Here is an 18195-nt window from a genome sequence, read left to right on the forward strand (position 1 = left end):
ACTGACTGCCGTGCTTCCTGCATTCCCACAGCGACTACACTTCAAAAAGTATCTCGTTGCCTGTTAAAGTGCCTTGAGATCTCCTGCGGTTCTGGCGCCGGAATGTGGCGACTAGGGGCTTTTCACAGTAACTTCATTTGAAGCCTCAAAAGGCTGGGAACAGACGAAGCCTGTGTGGCATATAAGGAAAGTAGGAAGGAACTTAAGCAAGGAGTCAGGAGGGCTAGAAGGGGTCATGAAAAGTCATTGGCAAATAGGGTTAAGGAAAATCCCAAGGCTTTTTACACTTACATAAAAAGCAAGAGGGTAGCCAGGGAAAGGGTTGGCCCACTGAAGGATAGGCAAGGGAATCTATGTGTGGAGCCAGAGGAAATGGGCGAGGTACTAAATGAATACTTTGCATCAGTATTCACCAAAGAGAAGGAATTGGTAGATGTTGAGTCTGGAGAAGGGGGTGTAGATAGCCTGGGTCACATTGTGATCCAAAAAGACGAGGTGTTGGGTGTCTTAAAAAATATTAAGGTAGATAAGTCCCCAGGGCCGGATGGGATCTACCCCAGAATACTGAAGGAGGCTGGAGAGGAAATTGCTGAGGCCTTGACAGAAATCTTTGGATCCTCGCTGTCTTCAGGGGATGTCCCGGAGGACTGGAGAATAGCCAATGTTGTTCCTCTGTTTAAGAAGGGTGGCAGGGATAATCCCGGGAACTACAGGCCGGTGAGCCTTACTTCAGTGGTAGGGAAATTACTGGAGAGAATTCTTCGAGACAGGATCTACTCCCATTTGGAAGCAAATGGACATATTAGTGAGAGGCAGCACGGTTTTGTGAAGGGGAGGTCGTGTCTCACTAACTTGATAGAGTTTTTCGAGGAGGTCACTAAGATGATTGATGCAGGTAGGGCAGTAGATGTTGTCTATATGGACTTCAGTAAGGCCTTTGACAAGGTCCCTCATGGTAGACTAGTACAAAAGGTGAAGTCACACGGGATCAGGGGTGAACTGGCAAGGTGGATACAGAACTGGCTAGGCCATAGAAGGCAGAGGGTAGCAATGGAGGGATGCTTTTCTAATTGGAGGGCTGTGACCAGTGGTGTTCCACAGGGATCAGTGCTGGGACCTTTGCTCTTTGTGGTATATATAAATGATTTGGAGGAAAATGTAACTGGTCTGATTAGTAAGTTTGCAGACGACACAAAGGTTGGTGGAATTGCGGATAGCGATGAGGACTGTCTGAGGATACAGCAGGATTTAGATTGTCTGGAGACTTGGGCGGAGAGATGGCAGATGGAGTTTAACCTGGACAAATGTGAGGTAATGCATTTTGGAAGGGCTAATGCAGGTAGGGAATATACAGTGAATGGTAGAACCCTCAAGAGTATTGAAAGTCAAAGAGATCTAGGAGTACAGGTCCACAGATCACTGAAAGGGGCTACACAGGTGGAGAAGGTAGTCAAGAAGGCATACGGCATGCTTGCCTTCATTGGCCGGGGCATTGAGTATAAGAATTGGCAAGTCATGTTGCAGCTGTATAGAACCTTAGTTAGGCCACACTTGGAGTATAGTGTTCAATTCTGGTCGCCACACTACCAGAAGGATGTGGAGGCTTTAGAGAGGGTGCAGAAGAGATTTACCAGAATGTTGCCTGGTATGGAGGGCATAAGCTATGAGGAGCGATTGAATAAACTCGGTTTGTTCTCACTGGAACGAAGGAGGTTGAGGGGCGACCTGATAGAGGTATACAAAATTATGAGGGGCATAGACAGAGTGGATTGTCAGAGGCTTTTCCCCAGGGTAGAGGGGTCAATTACTAGGGGGCATAGGTTTAAGGTGAGAGGGGCAAAGTTTAGAGTAGATGTACGAGGCAAGTTTTTTACGCAGAGGGTAGTGGGTGCCTGGAACTCACTACCGGAGGAGGTAGTGGAGGCAGGGACGATAGGGACATTTAAGGGGCATCTTGACAAATATATGAATAGGATGGGAATAGAAGGATACGGACCCAGGAAGTGTAGAAGATTGTAGTTTAGTCGGGCAGTATGGTCGGCACGGGCTTGGAGGGCCGAAGGGCCTGTTCCTGTGCTGTACATTTCTTTGTTCTTTGTTTGTTCTTTGAAAGGGGCTGGTTTAGCACAGTCGGCTATATAGCTGGCTTGCAATGCAGAACAAGGCCAGCAGCGCGGGTTCAATTCCCGTGCCGGCCTCCCCGAACAGGCACCGGAATGTGGCGACTAGGGGCTTTTCACAGTAACTTCATTGAAGCCTACTTGTGACAATAAGCAATTATTATTATTATTATTAGAAATGAAAGTCCTTTCTGTTGACATTAGGATTTTAAAAAAGACGAAGGCATGCGGATTTTTCATAACCATCAGATGTCTCGAGATGTTTTGCAGCCAATGAGATACTTTTGAAATGTAGGCACTGTTGTGCAGTGGGAGACACGGCATCAATTTGCACTCAGCAAGCTCCCACAGACAGTAATACCATCATGACCGATAATCCGTTCTTTGTGATTTCATTGAGGGATAAATATTTGTCCAGAACACTGGGAAGAGATCTCCTGTTCTTCTTTAGAATAGTGCGTTGGAATGTTTACGTCCGCCCGAGCTTCAAACGGGTCCTATTTAAAATTCTCAACCGAAAGATAGCACCTCCAGCAGTGCAGCCTTCCCTCGGCGCTGCACTGAGAGAATCAGCTTTGATTTTTGTACACAAGCCCCTGGCATGAGAATGTCGCTTTACAAAATCTTTGGCTGCTCATATTACTGCAGTGATGTCAGAGAGTGGGTGGAGCTGGGCTATATGTCAGCTTTTTACTTTCGTTTTAGGCGGTTTGCTGCAGGGTGTATTTTAGTTTTGTTTTCAGAGCTGGATAGCTGCAGTCACAGCCAGAAGTGTATGAATCTCTCTCTGTAATCTAAAGACTGTAAATCGATCCTTTGGTGATTTAAAACTAATAACTGTAGTGACTTTAACCTGATGTGCTTCTGGTAAAAGGTGTTTTAAGTCTTCTGAAATGAAATGAAATGAAAATCGCTTATTGTCACAAGTAGGCTTCAAATGAAGTTACTGTGAAAAGTCCCTTATGGATGTTAAAAGGAAAGCTGAAAGGATTACTTAGTGTTGTATTCTTTGGGGGTTGTATTTGAATTAATGGTTGCTGAGATGTTCACTGTATGTTTTAAAAAGGTTAACTTGAGTTCATAGAATAAACATTGTTTTGCTTTAAAAAATACTTTTCCATTTCTGCTGTACCACACCTGTAGAGTGGACCATGTGCTCCCCACACCACAATCTATTAAAAGTTGTGGGTCAGGTGAACTCCATGATACACTTTGGGGTTCTCTAAACCCTGGCCCATAACACCCCAGAGTGCAATTTAAAGCTGGAATCTTGTGACTTGAGGGCGACAGCGCTGGCAACGTAGCCACGACCCGCACGTTCCAGACAGTCATCAAATCCCCCCACCACTGAGGATTGAGATTTTGCTCACCTTGCCTGAAACACTCTTCCGAAGGCCCCCTCGCCAATATCCCGCACGTACTCGATGTTATTTCTCGGATATTCGAGGCTGAGCAGTTTAGGGTTGAGGAGAAGGGGCAGACGTTGATACATTGGGTTGGGGTGAAGTCTGTCCAACAGCAACTCAGAAGGAAGAGCTGTCAGGGTCGGGGTTTCAGTCTCTCTGTAACTGGAGGAAACAAACGCAAGTGAAAAAAGGAGGAGACGGCCGAGGGCAATTCCCCCAGCCTGAGCTTGATTGAAATCCCCCCAAACTCTCCTCCACCCCCACACCGGGTCAAAGCTCTTTCCCCATAGAGCCAGAAATGTCTCCTTTGCAAGTATTTATCCAAAGCCCCTTTGAAAGTTGCTACTGAATCTTCTTCCACCACCCTTGCAGGCAGCATGCCTGTAGTAATCCAGGAGACATGAACATAAAGGTTAAAGAACAATACAGCACAGGAACAGGCCCTTCGGCCCTTCAAGCCTGTTCCGGTCATGATACCACCCTTGGCCAAAATTCAGCGCTTCCGAGTGCCGTATCCCTCTATACCCACCCTATCCATGAGTTTCTCGAGGTACCCTTTGAACGCCGTTAATATACCTGCTTCCACAACCTCCCCTGGCAACGCGTTCCAGGCACTCACCACCCTCTGCGTAAAAAACCTGCCTCGCACATCTCCTCTAAACTTTGCCCCACGGACCATAAATTTATTTTAACTCAGAAGTAAAGCTGCACCCATGACACACTAATGTCCCAGCCCAGGGACTAACAGGAACTCCCAGTCCGCCGTCTGGGACGGCGTTTAAAATGCTCGATAACGAGTCTCAGCTAAGGTGGGCCTCCGCCTGTTACCACGGGAACCCGTACTCCACGAGCCCCGCAGGGACATCAGTGAGTGATACCTCATGAGGGATATCACAATGACCCTGTCACAATTACGCAGATGATAACAACTCACTGCATAGAAAAGTAATTCTTATCATCTTCCCTCTGGCTTTTCTTTTTGCTATTGAATCATGGAATCTCTACAGTGAAGAAGGAAGCCATTTGGCCCATCGAGTCTACACCGGCCCTTGGAAAGAGCACCCTACTTAGCCCCATGCCTCCACCCTATCCCTGTAACCCCACCTAATCAATCTGTGTCTCTCTGGTTACTGACCCTCCTGCCAGTGGACAGTTTCTCACTACTCGATGGGCCGAATGGCCTCCTTCTGCACTGTAAATTCTATGATGATAATCTACTCGGTCGGAACCTCTCGTTATTTGGAGCAGCTCAATTTAAATCACTGCTCAGCCTCCCCTGCTCTGCGGAGAACAAGCTCATTTGTCCAGTATCTATCTGCATCATTTAATCCCTTCATCCCTGCTACCATCCTGGTAAATCCCCTCCACTTCATAACCCGCAGTGTACAGAACACCTGAGATGAGCTCTGGCGAGGGACGTATAAAGGTTTTGTGTGGCTTTCTTAACTGTGGATTACAAAACTATTCAAGTGTGGATTCCCATCGCAGCCAGGAGGAAACGGAATCAGGAGATGTCCTTCACCTTTTCCTCGCCTGCCATTCCTTCTGACGACGGTGACACGCAAGGACGATGATGATCAAGAACACGGAAGCCGCAATGCTCGAGATTATGGAAATGATGATGGTCATCGAATAGGTGGCAGAGGTGAGGGTGGACGGGTCTACCGTTCCTGCTTTCTGCCCCACGCCCGGTGTCGAGGTGGCTGGAAGAGAGGCAGACAATGGAGAAGGAGCTAAACACGATCTGATTTTCAACAATGTTCACGTTCAAGCACTCGCGATGAAGCAAAACGGACTGTGTGGATACTTGACCACTGGCACCAATAAAAGAAACGTGCACCCATTGATTAGTCAGCAATGGTAGCTGTCCTGACGGTTTAATGTGGCCCTGCACTGTACAAACCAGGAAGGCCCTACTCCTGATTGCTATCCAGGACACGCCAACTAATGAGGTCCAGGACACAATGGAGCTTTGAGCAGTGAATATATTGTGGTAGTATGCATTAGGGGTCATGTGGGACTGTGAAGCCGTGATGTCATTGGCTGACAAATCCCGGGTCCTGGTTGGCTGTTGATCTCTAGCTTCGCCCTGAAGTCGGAGTATAAGAACCAGGAGTTCTCCCCCGCAGGCCAGTCTGTTGCTGAACTGCGGGGAACAAGTCACGCTTAATAAAGCCTCATCGACTTCCTCTCTATTCGTCTCTCGTGAGTCTTTGTGCGCTACAATTTATTAAGCGTGCTTAAAGGACTATGGAGCTCAGGATCATCCCGGAATGCCTGAGGATCAGCCCCCACGCAGTGAACTCAGCAGCAATTTTTAAACACTGGCAGACTTGTTTCGAGGCCTACCTCCGAACGGCCCCCGGCCGGGTCACAGAAGACCAGAAACTACAGGTCCTGCACTCGAGGGTAAGCCCGGAAATTTTCCCTCTCATAGAAGACGCAGAGGATTTCCAGACGGCGTTCGCAGCACTAAAGAGCATCTATGTTCGCCCAGTGAACCAGATCTACGCACGCTACCAACTCGCAACGAGACGGCAAAGTCCCGGAGAATCGCTAGACGAATTCTACGCCGCGCTGCTAATTTTGGGACGGGCCTGCAGCTGCCCGCCGGTAAACGCGATTGAACACGCGGACATGTTAATTCGCGATGCGTTCGTGGCTGGTATGAACTCTTCCCAAATCCGCCAAAGACTTTTAGAAAAAGAGTCGCTAGGACTCTCAGAGGCACGGGCCCTTGCAGCCTCACTAGATGTGGCGCGCGAAACGCCCGCGCGTACGGCCCCGACCGCGCGGCAGCCCCTTGGGCTCCGTGGACCCCCGTCGCGATAAACCCCCCCCCCCCACCCCACAGGCTTGCGCGGTTCAGCCGCCAAGTCGTCCCGGGGGAGCCCGCTGCTATTTCTGCGGCCAGGCGAAACACCCCCGGCAGCGCTGCCCGGTCCGTGCAGCGATTTGCAAGAGCTGCGGGAAAAAGGGCCATTTCGCAGCTGTGTGCCGGTCCCGGGAGGTCGCCGCTGTCCCCGGAGAAGAAGGAGTCCTGCGCGTTTCAAACGCTCCCCAACCCCCCCCCAGCGCCCCATGTGCGACCCGCAGGCGCCGCCATTTTGGGTCCCGGCCACCACGAGGGGAGGAGGGGCGCCGCCATCTTGGGACCCCCCAGCCCTGTGCGACGCATGGGGGTGGCCATTTTGTCCACCCCTGCCGCCATCTTGTGACCCCCCAGCCATGTGCGAAGCATGGGGGTGGCTATTTTGTTCATCCCCGCCGCCATCTTGGACGGCAACAATGGACCCCAGCATCGACGGCTCCACGGGGTTCGAGGAAGATGCTGAAGCACTACGACCACGTCTGGCCTCAATGACGCTGGACCAAGCACGGCCCCGGACGCTCCAGACGACGACAACAACGGTGCTGATCAACGGGCACGAGACACCATGCCTGGTCGACTCCGGGAGCACAGAAAGCTTCATCCACCCCGACACGGTAAGACGCTGTTTGTTGACCATCCGTCCCAGTGCGCAAAAGATTTCCCTAGCTGCAGGATCCCACTCCGTACAGATCAAAGGCTTCTGCATAGTGACCCTAACGGTGCAAGGGAGGGAGTTTAAAAACTACAGGCTCTACGTCCTTCCCCAACTCTGCGCGCCCACATTACTGGGATTAGACTTCCAGTGCAATCTGCAGAGCCTAACCTTCCAATTCGGCGGCCCAATACCCCCACTCACTATCTGCGGCCTCGCAACCCTCAAGGTTGAGCCCCCATCCTTGTTTGCAAACCTCACCCCGGATTGCAAACCCGTCGCCACTAGGAGCAGACGGTACAGCGCCCAGGACCGGACCTTCATTCGGTCCGAAGTCCAGCGGCTACTAAAGGAAGGCATAATCCAGGCCAGCAATATTCCCTGGAGAGCAGAGGTGGTAGTAGTAAAGACAGGGGAGAAGAAAAGGATGGTCATAGACTATAGCCAGACCATCAGCAGGTACACACAGCTAGATGCGTACCCTCTCCCCCGCATATCCGACATGGTCAATTGGATTGCCCAATATAAGGTCTTCTCCGCCGTGGACCTCAAGTCCGCCTACCATCAGCTCCCCATCCGCCCAAGTGACCGCAAGTACACAGCCTTCGAGGCAGACGGGCGATTATACCACTTCCTAAGGGTCCCATTTGGCGTCACAAACGGGGTCTCGGTCTTCCAACGAGAGATGGACCGAATGGTTGATCAACACGGGTTGCAGGCCACGTTCCCGTATCTCAACAACGTAACCATCTGCGGCCACGATCAGCAGGACCACGATGCCAACCTCCAAAAATTCCTCCAGACCGCTAAAGCCTTGAATCTCACATACAACGAGGACAAGTGCGTTTTTAGCACAAACCGGCTAGCCATCTTGGGATATGTAGTGCGCAATGGGATAATAGGCCCCGACCCCGAACGTATGCGCCCCCTCATGGAATTTCCCCTCCCTCACTGCTCAAAACCCCTAAAACGCTGCCTGGGGTTCTTTTCATATTATGCCCAGTGGATCCCCCAGTACGCAGACAAGGCCCGCCCCCTAATACAGACCACGACCTTCCCTCTGTCGACAGAGGCTTGCCAGGCCTTCAGCTGCATCAAAGCGGATATCGCAAAGGCCACGATGCGCGCCATCGACGAGTCCCTCCCCTTCCAGGTCGAGAGCGACGCCTCCGATGTAGCTCTAGCGGCCACCCTTAACCAAGCGGGCAGACCCGTGGCCTTTTTCTCCCGAACCCTCCACGCCTCAGAAATCCGCCACTCCTCAGTGGAAAAGGAAGCCCAAGCCATAGTGGAAGCTGTGCGACATTGGAGGCATTACCTGGCCGGCAGGAGATTCACTCTCCTCACTGACCAACGGTCAGTAGCTTTCATGTTCGATAATGCACAGCGGGGCAAAATTTAAAATGACAAGATCTTAAGGTGGAGGATCGAGCTCTCCACCTTCAACTATGAGATCTTGTACCATCCCGGAAAGCTGAACGAGCCGTCTGATGCCCTATCCCGCGGCACATGTGCCAACGCACAAATTAACCGTCTCCAAACCCTCCACGAGGACCTCTGCCACCCGGGGGTCACTCGGTTCTACCATTTTATAAAGTCCCGCAACCTCCCCTACTCCGTGGAGGAGGTCCGTACAGTCACAAGGAACTGCCACATCTGCGCAGAGTGCAAACCGCATTTTTTCAGGCCGGATAGTGCGCACCTGATCAAGGCCTCCCGTCCCTTTGAACGCCTCAGTCTGGATTTCAAAGGGCCCCTCCCCTCCACCGACCGCAACACATACTTCCTGAACGTGGTGGACGAGTACTCCCGTTTCCCCTTCGCCATCCCCTGCCCTGACATGACAGCGGCCACAGTCATTAAAGCCCTTAACACCATATTCACACTGTTCGGGTGCCCCGCATACGTCCATAGCGACAGGGGGTCCTCCTTCATGAGTGACGAGCTGCGCCAGTTCCTGCTCAGCAAGGGTATAGCCTCGAGCAGGATGACCAGCTACAACCCCCGGGGGAACGGGCAAGTAGAGAGGGAGAACGGCACGGTCTGGAAGACCGTCCTACTGGCCCTACGGTCCAGGGATCTCCCAGTTTCACGGTGACAGGAGGTCCTCCCGGACGCCCTCCACTCCATCCGGTCGCTACTGTGTACCACCACTAACCAAACGCCTCATGAGCGCCTCCTTGTCTTCCCCAGGAAGTCCTCCTCTGGAACGTCACTGCCGACCTGGCTGGCGGCCCCAGGACCCATCTTGCTCCGGAAACGTGTGCGGGCGCACAAGTCGGACCGGTTGGTCGAGAGGGTTCACCTCCTCCACGCGAACCCGCAGTACGCCTACGTGGAGTACCCCGACGGCCGACAGGACACGGTCTCCCTGCGAGATCTGGCGCCCGCCGGCAACACGCACACCCCCTCGACACCAATCACCCCCTCCCTGCCACCGGCGCACCCCACGACAGCCCCCTTCCCGGGGGGATAGGTCCTCCTCCCAGGTCCGACCAGAAGTGAAGCTGAAGCAGAAACCGTAAAGCTCCCGGAGACGACAACACTGGAACAAGCACCACCACCACCGGGGCTGAGGCGATCGACAAGGACGACCAGACCGCCCGACCGACTTGTGGCATCGGTGTAACACTAAAATGTTGTAGACTTTAACGAGAATTTTTTTCCCTTTTTCCCTCTTACGAGTACTGTAAATAGTTCAAAACAAAAAACCCTGTACATAGCCCAGTGTAGGGCACTGTGATGACATGCAAAAGTTTTTTTCCTCCCAGGACCAGCCGTGTAAACCCCTACCACCATGCGAAGCACCACCCCGCCGGGTTCATTTTTAACAAGGGGTGAATGTGGTAGTATGCATTAGGGGTCATGTGGGACTGTGAAGCCGTGATGTCATTGGCTGACAGATCCCGGGTCCTGGTTGGCTGTTGATCTCTAGCTCCGCCCTGAAGGCGGAGTATAAGAACCAGGAGTTCTCCCCCGCAGGCCAGTCTGTTGCTGAACTGCGGGGAACAAGTCACGCTTAATAAAGCCTCATCGACTTCATCTCTATTCGTCTCTCGCGAGTCTTTGTGCTCTACATATATATTGTGGAGCCTTGCATTATTGCTACCACAGGGGGACCCAGTGTCCCTGGAACCTAGCACAAGTCAATGCCTTCAAGAAAGAATGGGAAGAAATGTGAAACAGTTAATGCTTTAATGATATAACCATTGGTATCCAGTGTGTCTGTTATTAATGGTCTTCTGCTATGTAATGAACTAATATTGCGCCAAACCGCTGATGGGAACATAAGAACAGGAGTTCAGTCCTTGAGCCTGTCCTGCATTTCGGTTAGATTATGGCTGATTTATCTCTTAGTTCCATCTACGTGCCATGGTCCCCTGACCCATCATGCTCCTCTCTAACCTAAATCTAGGTCCCCTGACCCATCATGCTCCTCTCTAACCTAACTCTAGGTCCCCTGACCCATCATGCTCCTCTCTAACCTAAATCTAGGTTCCCTGACCCATCATGCTCCTCCCTAACCTAAATCTAGGTTCCCTGACCCATCATGCTCCTCCCTAACCTAAATCTAGGTTCCCTGACCCATCATGCTCCTCTCTAACCTAAATCTAGGTTCCCTGACCCATCATGCTCCTCTCTAACCTAAATCTAGGTTCCCTGACCCATCATGCTCCTCTCTAACCTAAATCTAGGTTCCCTGACCCATCATGCTCCTCCCTAACCTAAATCTATCAACCTCAGTTTGGAAATGTTCCGGTTGACCCCCAGACACATTGGGCTGGATTCTCCGTTCCAGCAGCTAAGTGCCGGCTGAAATGGAGAACTCGTGGTCATTTTACGAGGCCAGAATCGGCGGCGAACCCTCACCGATTCCGCTACCAGGGAGGGGCTAGTAGCCGCGTGGGGTGAAACTCCCGGCTCCCGCGCAAAAACGGCCGGAGAGTGCCGGGTTCCTGGCCACGCATGTGACCCCACAGGCCACCCACTAGCCACCCCCTCCCCCCACCAGTTCTCCCAGACCTCGCAGAAGACCCCCCCACCCCCGGGCCAGCATCACGGATCCCGGCAGAGTGTGGCGGCGCTGGACGCAGTCCTCAGCCGGCACGTCGGGTTCCCGACCACTCAGACCACACGTCAACCGCGGGGTCGGGAACTCGGCCCATCGGGGGCGGGGCATTGCGGGAGGGCCTGACGATGATGCGCCAATGCCGTTGCAACGGAATGAGGTGCGTGGCACTATGATGCCATTTCGGAGGGGCTGGGGCTCGCAAACGGGTGTCAAACCACCGCCAGCCTGATTTGGGCATCGGAGTGGATTCTCCGCCCGATCGCCGATTACAATATCAGCGCCGGGCAACGGAGAATCCCACTCGTTGGGGGAAGAGATTTGCTGACTTGGAATCATAGAATTTACAGTGCAGAAGGAGGCCATTCGGCCCATCGAGTCTGCACCTGCCCTTGGAAAGAGCACCCCACTTAAGCCCACGCCTCCACCCTAGCCCCGTAACCCTATAACACCATCTAACCTTTTGGTCACTAAGGGTCAATTTATCATGGCCAATCCACCTAACCTGCACATCTTTGGACTGTGGGAGGAAACCGGAGCACCCGGAGGAAACCCACGCACACACGGGGAGAACATGCAGACTCCGCACAGTCATCCGAGTGCGGAATTGAACCCGGGACCCTGGAGCTGTGAGGCAGCTGTGCTAACCACTGTGCTACCGTGTCACCCTGCTGTTTGTGTGAAGAAGCTGGGCGGTTTCTGAAGCCCTTATGGCTCTGGGGCCAACCGGTCAGAATTAGTCAGCAGTTTGGTTGATTGGCCTGTCCTTTGCATCTTCCTCAGGTTGAAACAAATGCATTTGCACTTCTCCAGTGAGCTGTCTGACGCCAACCCATTTCACTTGGTACAACATGTCGGACGACGCATAGACGTGATTACTGCAGATTGTTTCAACCTATTTTTGTGAAATTACCTGAGTTTCTATCTGCTGGTGGGACACAGGCATTTCATGGGGCTTGCTCAGTTTAACCTGGTTGAATTCAGCTACACCACCTCAGAAATTTCCGGAGCTATCAACAAGAATCCTGAGGTACTCAGTTTACATTATAATGGCCCTGTGTAAATAATATAGTTTTGCTTCTACATCTTGTTTGTAAGTGACACTACGGGCAGGTTTGTGCATTTTGCGTTGGGACCGTAATATTGGGGTTAAAGTAATCAAGTAAATAATCTTTCTTGTCACAAGTAGGCTTACATTAACACTGCAATGAAGTTACTGTGAAAAGCCCATAGTCGCCACATTCTGGCGCCTGTTCGGGTCCACAGAAGGAGAATTCAGAATGTCCAATTCACCTCACAAGCACGTCTTTCGGGACTTGTGGGAGGAAACCGGAGCACCCGGAGGAAACCCACGCAGACACGGGGGAGAACGTGCAGACTCCGCACAGGCAGTGACCCAAGCCGGGAATCGAACCCGGGACCCTGGAGCTGTGAAGCGACAGTGCTACCCGCTGTGCCGCCCTTTAAGCATGGAGGCTGACAGTCCACATGGCGAAATGGTTGTGCACGTTCATCAGGACCATCCCGAGGTAATCAGGCTTCAGATGAACATTTCAGCAACAGTGTTAATGGAAGCCGATTTGTCACACTAATAAAGATTATTATTATTAAAATGGCACCTCCAAATGTGCAGCACTCCCACAGTATTGCAGGGAGCATCAGCCAGGATTTTGTGCTCAGACATAGTGCGACTTGAACTCACAACCTTTCGACTCAGCGGTGATCTACCCAGATCACTGCATTGCAGAAAATGCATTGCTAATGTTCATGAAGGTTATTCATTTCTAACAAATGTACAAACTTGTTTTCTTGAGTGCGAAGAAAGGCTTGTTGGGACATTAGCCCAAATCCTTGGTTGACATTGACATGTGTTGCCAACTACGATCATGGTTCCCGCAGAGCTCCGATGTACGTCACGATACATACCATTGGTACATAAAGGCACATTGCAGAATTCCCATCTGATGTCTCGATCCGTGGTGTAACACCAGGGGCGCTGGCTCTCTCCTCCTGGGTTACGGCAGTAGTTTTCCGAGTTGGTCAGTTCTGGGAATAACTCTGGCATACGCCTGTGGAAATGGGGAGCCTTTGAGAAGGAAAGAATAGTATTACCATAAGACCATAAGACATAGGAGTGGAAGTAAGGCCATTCGGCCCATCGAGTCCACTCCACCATTCAATCATGGCTGATTTCAACTCCATTTACCCGCTCTCTCTCCATAGCCCTTAATTCTTCGAGAAATCAAGAATTTATCAACTTCTGTCTTAAAGACACCCAACGTCCCGGCCTCCACCGCCCTCTGTGGCAATGAATTCTTCAGACCCACCACTCTCTGGCTGAAGAAATTTCTCCTCATCTCTGTTCTAAAGTGACTCCCTTTTATTCTAAGGCTGTGCCCCCGGGTCCTAGTCTCCCCTGCTAATGGAAACAACTTCCCTACATCCACCCTATCTAAGCCATTCATTATCTTGTAAGTTTCTATTAGATCTCCCCTCAACCTCCTAAACTCCAATGAATATAATCCCAGGATCCTCAGACATTCATCGTATGTTAGGCCTACCATTCCTGGGATCATCCGTGTGAATCTCCGCTGGACCCGCTCCAGTGCCAGTATGTCCTTCCTGAGGTGTGGGGCCCAAAATTGCTCACAGTATTCTAAATGGGGCCTAACTAATGCTTTATAAAGCTTCAGAAGTACATCCCTGCTTTTATATTCCAAGCCTCTTGAGATGAATGACAACATTGCATTTGCTTTCTTAATTACGGACTCAACCTGCAAGTTTACCTTTAGAGAATCCTGGACTAGGACTCCCAAGTCCCTTTGCACTTCAGCATTATGAATTTTGTCACCGTTTAGAAAATAGTCCATGCCTCTATTCTTTTTTCCAAAGTGCAAGACCTCGCACTTGCCCACGTTGAATTTCATCAGCCATTTCTTGGACCACTCTCCTAAACTGCCTAAATCTTTCTGCAGCCTCCCCACCTCCTCCATACTACCTGCCCCTCCACCTATCTTTGTATCATCGGCAAACTTAGCCAGAATGCCCCCGGTCCCGTCATCTAGATCGTTAATATGTAAAGAGAACAGCTGTGGCCCCAACACTGAACCCTGCGGGACACCACTCGTCACCGGTTGCCATTCCGAAAAAGAACCTTTTATCCCAACTCTCTGCCTTCTGCCTGACAGCCAATCGTCAATCCATGTTAGTACCTTGCCTCGAATACCATGGGCCCTTATTTTACTCAGCAGTCTCCCGTGAGGCACCTTATCAAAGGCCTTTTGGAAGTCAAGATAGATAATATCCATTGGCTCTCCTTGGTCTAACCTATTTGTTATCTCTTCAAAGAACTCTAACAGGTTTGTCAGGCATGACCTCCCCTTACTAAATCCATGCTGACTTGTCCTAATCCGACCCTGCACTTCCAAGAATTTAGAAATCTCATCCTTAACAATGGATTCTAGAATCTTGCCAACAACCGAGGTTAGGCTAATTGGCCTATAATTTTCCATCTTTTTCCTTGTTCCCGTCTTGAACAGGGGGGGTTACAACAGCGATTTTCCAATCCTCTGGGACTTTCCCTGACTCCAGTGACTTTTGAAAGATCATAACTAACGCCTCCACTATTTCTTCAGCTATCTCCTTTAGAACTCTAGGATGTAGCTCATCTGGGCCCGGAGATTTATCAATTTTTAGACCTCTTAGTTTCTCTCGCACTTTCTCCTTTGTGATGGCTACCATATTCAACTCTGCCCCCTGACTCTCCGGAATTGTTGGGATATTACTCATGTCTTCTACTGTGAAGACTGACGCAAAGTACTTATTTAGTTCCTCAGCTATTTCCTTGTCTCCCATCACTAGATTACCAGCGTCATTTTGGAGCGGCCCAATGTCAACTTTTGCCTCCCGTTTGTTTTTAATGTATTTAAATAAACTTTTACTATCATTCCTAATGTTACTGGCTAGCCTACCTTCATATTTGATCCTCTCTTTCCTTATTTCTCTCTTTGTTATCCTCTGTTTGTTTTTGTAGCCTTCCCAATCTTCTGACTTCCCACTCCTCTTTGCCACATTATAGGCTTTCTCTTTTGCTTTGATGCATTCCCTAACTTCCTTTGTCAGCCATGGCTGCCTAATCCCCCCCTCTGTTAACCTTTCTTTTCTTTGGGATGAACCTCTGTACTGTGTCCTCAATTACTCCCAGAAACTCCTGCCATTGCTGTTCTACTGTCTTTCCCACTAGGCTCTGCTCCCAGTCGATTTTCGTCAGTTCCTCCCTCATGCCCCTGTAGTTACCTTTATTTAACTGTAACACCTTTACATCTGATCCTACCATCTTTCTTTCAAATTGGCGATTGAATTCTACCATATTATGATCACTGCCTCGTAAGTGCTCCCTTACTTTAAGATCTTTAATCAAGTCTGGCTCATTACATAACACTAAGTTCAGAATGGCCTGTTCCCTCGTGGGCTCCATCACAAGCTGTTCCAAAAAGCCCTTCTGTAAACATTCAATGAATTCCCTTTCCTTGGGTCCACTGGCAGCATTATTTACCCAGTCCACCTGCATATTGAAGTCCCCCATGATCACTGTGACCTTGCCTTTCTGACATGCCCTTTCTATTTCGTGGTGCATTTTGTGCCCCCGGTCCTGACCACTGTTAGGAGGCCTGTACATAACTCACATTATGGTTTTTTTGCCTTTGTGGTTCCTCAACTCTACCCACACAGACTCCACATCATCTGACCCTATGTCGTTTAGTGCTATTGATTTAATTTCATTCCTAATTTACAAGGCAACCCCGCCCCCTCTGCCCACCTCTCTGTCTTTTCGATAGGTTGTGAATCCCTGGATGTTTAAATGCCAGTCCTGAACCCCCTGCAACCATGTCTCTGTGATGCCTACCACATCATACCTGCCAGTCACAATCTGGGCCACAAGCTCAGCTACCTTGTTCCGTACACTGCGCGCATTTAAATATAGCACCTTTAATTCTCTATTGACCGTCCCTTTTTGTTTTCTTAGTGTGGTGGACCTTGGTTTACTGAGCCTTTCCATACACTGTGCCATATTTTGTGGGATGGGGACTATCGTAACCTCTCCTGAGTTTTGTCTTTTCGTGCTTTTTTGTATTCCTAAGCAGCTACGCTTCCCACTGATGACCTCACCTCTTGGTTCCCTGACTTTCCCTTCCCCCCCCAGTCTTTAGTTTAAAGTCCTATTGTCTGTCAATTGCATCTTGTGGGACCAAGCATGGAGTTTTGTAATGCAAAAACAATCGTGTTTCTGAATTTGCCATTGTTCTTTTCAACTCCTTGGAGGGCCACTGCTGAGGGAACTGTGGCTTCAATGCACTTGAATATTGGACAAATCAGCAAAAAAAACTGCATGACGTCTCCAGCAATAAAGGACTTTCGACCCAAATGGTCTATGTAAGGTTTGTGCACCACATGTGCATCATTACAGCATGGTAGCACAGTGGTTAGCACGGTTGCTTCACAACACCAGGGTCCCAGGTTCGATTCCCGGCTTGGGTCACTGTCTGTGCGGAGTCTGCACGTTCTCCCCGTGTCTGGGTGGGTTTCCTCCGGGTGCTCCGGTTTCCTCCCACAGTCCAAAGATGTGCCGGTTAGGTCGATTGGCCATGCTAAATTGCCCTCAGTGTCCAAGAAAAAAAGGTTAAGGTGGGGTTACGGGGATAGGGTGGAGGTGTGGGGCTTAAATGGGGTGCTCTTTCCAAGGGCTTGTGCAGACTCGATGGGCCGAATGGCCTCCTTCTGCACTGTAAATTCTATGATTACCCCTCTCTTAACGTCACTCTCTCAAAAATCCTTCTTTTATTTCTTTTCTCCCACATGTGTAGCTTCTAAATGCTGGTGGAATTTGAATTCAATGAATAAATCCGAAATTATAAATCTTGTCTGAGTGATGGTGGCACAAAACTTATCATCAAATTTTTAAAAAACCTGTCCGCTTCACTAATGTCCTACATGTGACTCCAGATCGAATTGACTCTTAACTACCTTCTGAAATGGCCGAGGAAGCCACACAGTTCAAGGACTATTGGGGCTGGGCAACAGATGTTGGCCCTGTCAGCGACACCTCACATCCCGTGGAAGACTAAAAAACAAGATGATCTGGTCATTTTCACCTTGCTGTTTGTGGGAGCTTACTATGCACCAATTGGTTTCTTACATCACAGCAGTGATCACACCTCCTTGGCTGTAAAGCACTTTGGGGATGTCCTGAGGTACGGAAAGGTGCTATAAAAATGTAAGTCTTCCTTTCTTTGACTATCGCTGCTCCTCGTGGAGTCTAAGTGAAGTTTGAAGTGTGAACGAGGAAGGGTATTGAAAACCTTCAATCAGACTTGAGCAAGATAACGGGAATGAGTGGAACAGTGTTGGATATAATCAAATGATCTGTTTGTACTGGAGACCATGTTTACTCTGTGCTCTCGTTACGCTGCAGATAGAGCTTCATGTTATCACTCAGGCTGTGGACAGTTTTGTTGCTTCCCACTTTAAATAAATAATAATTTTTATTGTCACAAGTAGGCACACATTAACACTGCAATGAAGTTACTGTGAAAATCCCCTAGTCGCCACACACCGGCGCCTGTTCGGGTACACGGAGGGAGAATTCAGAATGTTCAATTCACCTAACAACACATCTTTCGGGACTTGTGGGAGGAAACCGGAGCGCCCGGAGGAAACCCACGCAGACACGGGGAGGACGTGCAGACTCCGCACAGACAGTGACCCAAGCCGGGAATCGAACCCGGGACTCTGGAGCTGTGAAGCGACAGTGCTACCCACTGTGCCACCGTGCCGCCCTTTAAGCACGGAGGCTGACAGCCCACATGGCGAAATGGTTGTGCACGTTCGTCAGGACCATCCCGAGGTAATCAGGCTTCAGATTAACATTTCAAATTCCGATCCGTCTGTGAGTGAGGAGATTATTCTTCGCCAGACATCCCACATAACTATCAACAATGGCCGGACATTTTCTTCCTCTCCTGAGAGTAAGAATGTAACTAATGGTCTATATATTATCCTCCCGCTGTCATCAGAAC

At 50.1% G+C, this 18195-nt stretch overlaps 1 protein-coding gene across 3 annotated transcripts in view; it reads right to left on the bottom strand.

The window, feature by feature from the left end:
- The window catches only part of LOC140429847 (muscle, skeletal receptor tyrosine protein kinase-like), a 267141-nt gene that overhangs the window by 79272 nt on the left and 169674 nt on the right, over positions 1-18195 (bottom strand). For 2 of the 3 annotated variants that reach the window (XM_072517333.1, XM_072517331.1), the window contains 3 exons: positions 13046-13205; positions 5049-5229; positions 3491-3688 (listed from right to left, as the gene is read on the bottom strand). In XM_072517333.1, the coding sequence (XP_072373434.1) occupies positions 3491-3688; positions 5049-5229; positions 13046-13205 (539 nt within the window). The remainder of the gene's footprint in view (positions 1-3490; positions 3689-5048; positions 5230-13045; positions 13206-18195) is intronic. The other variant, XM_072517334.1, reaches the window with a different exon arrangement.

The sequence above is a fragment of the Scyliorhinus torazame genome, chromosome 9 (genome assembly GCF_047496885.1).
Source record: "Scyliorhinus torazame isolate Kashiwa2021f chromosome 9, sScyTor2.1, whole genome shotgun sequence".
Lineage (NCBI taxonomy): Eukaryota > Metazoa > Chordata > Chondrichthyes > Carcharhiniformes > Scyliorhinidae > Scyliorhinus > Scyliorhinus torazame.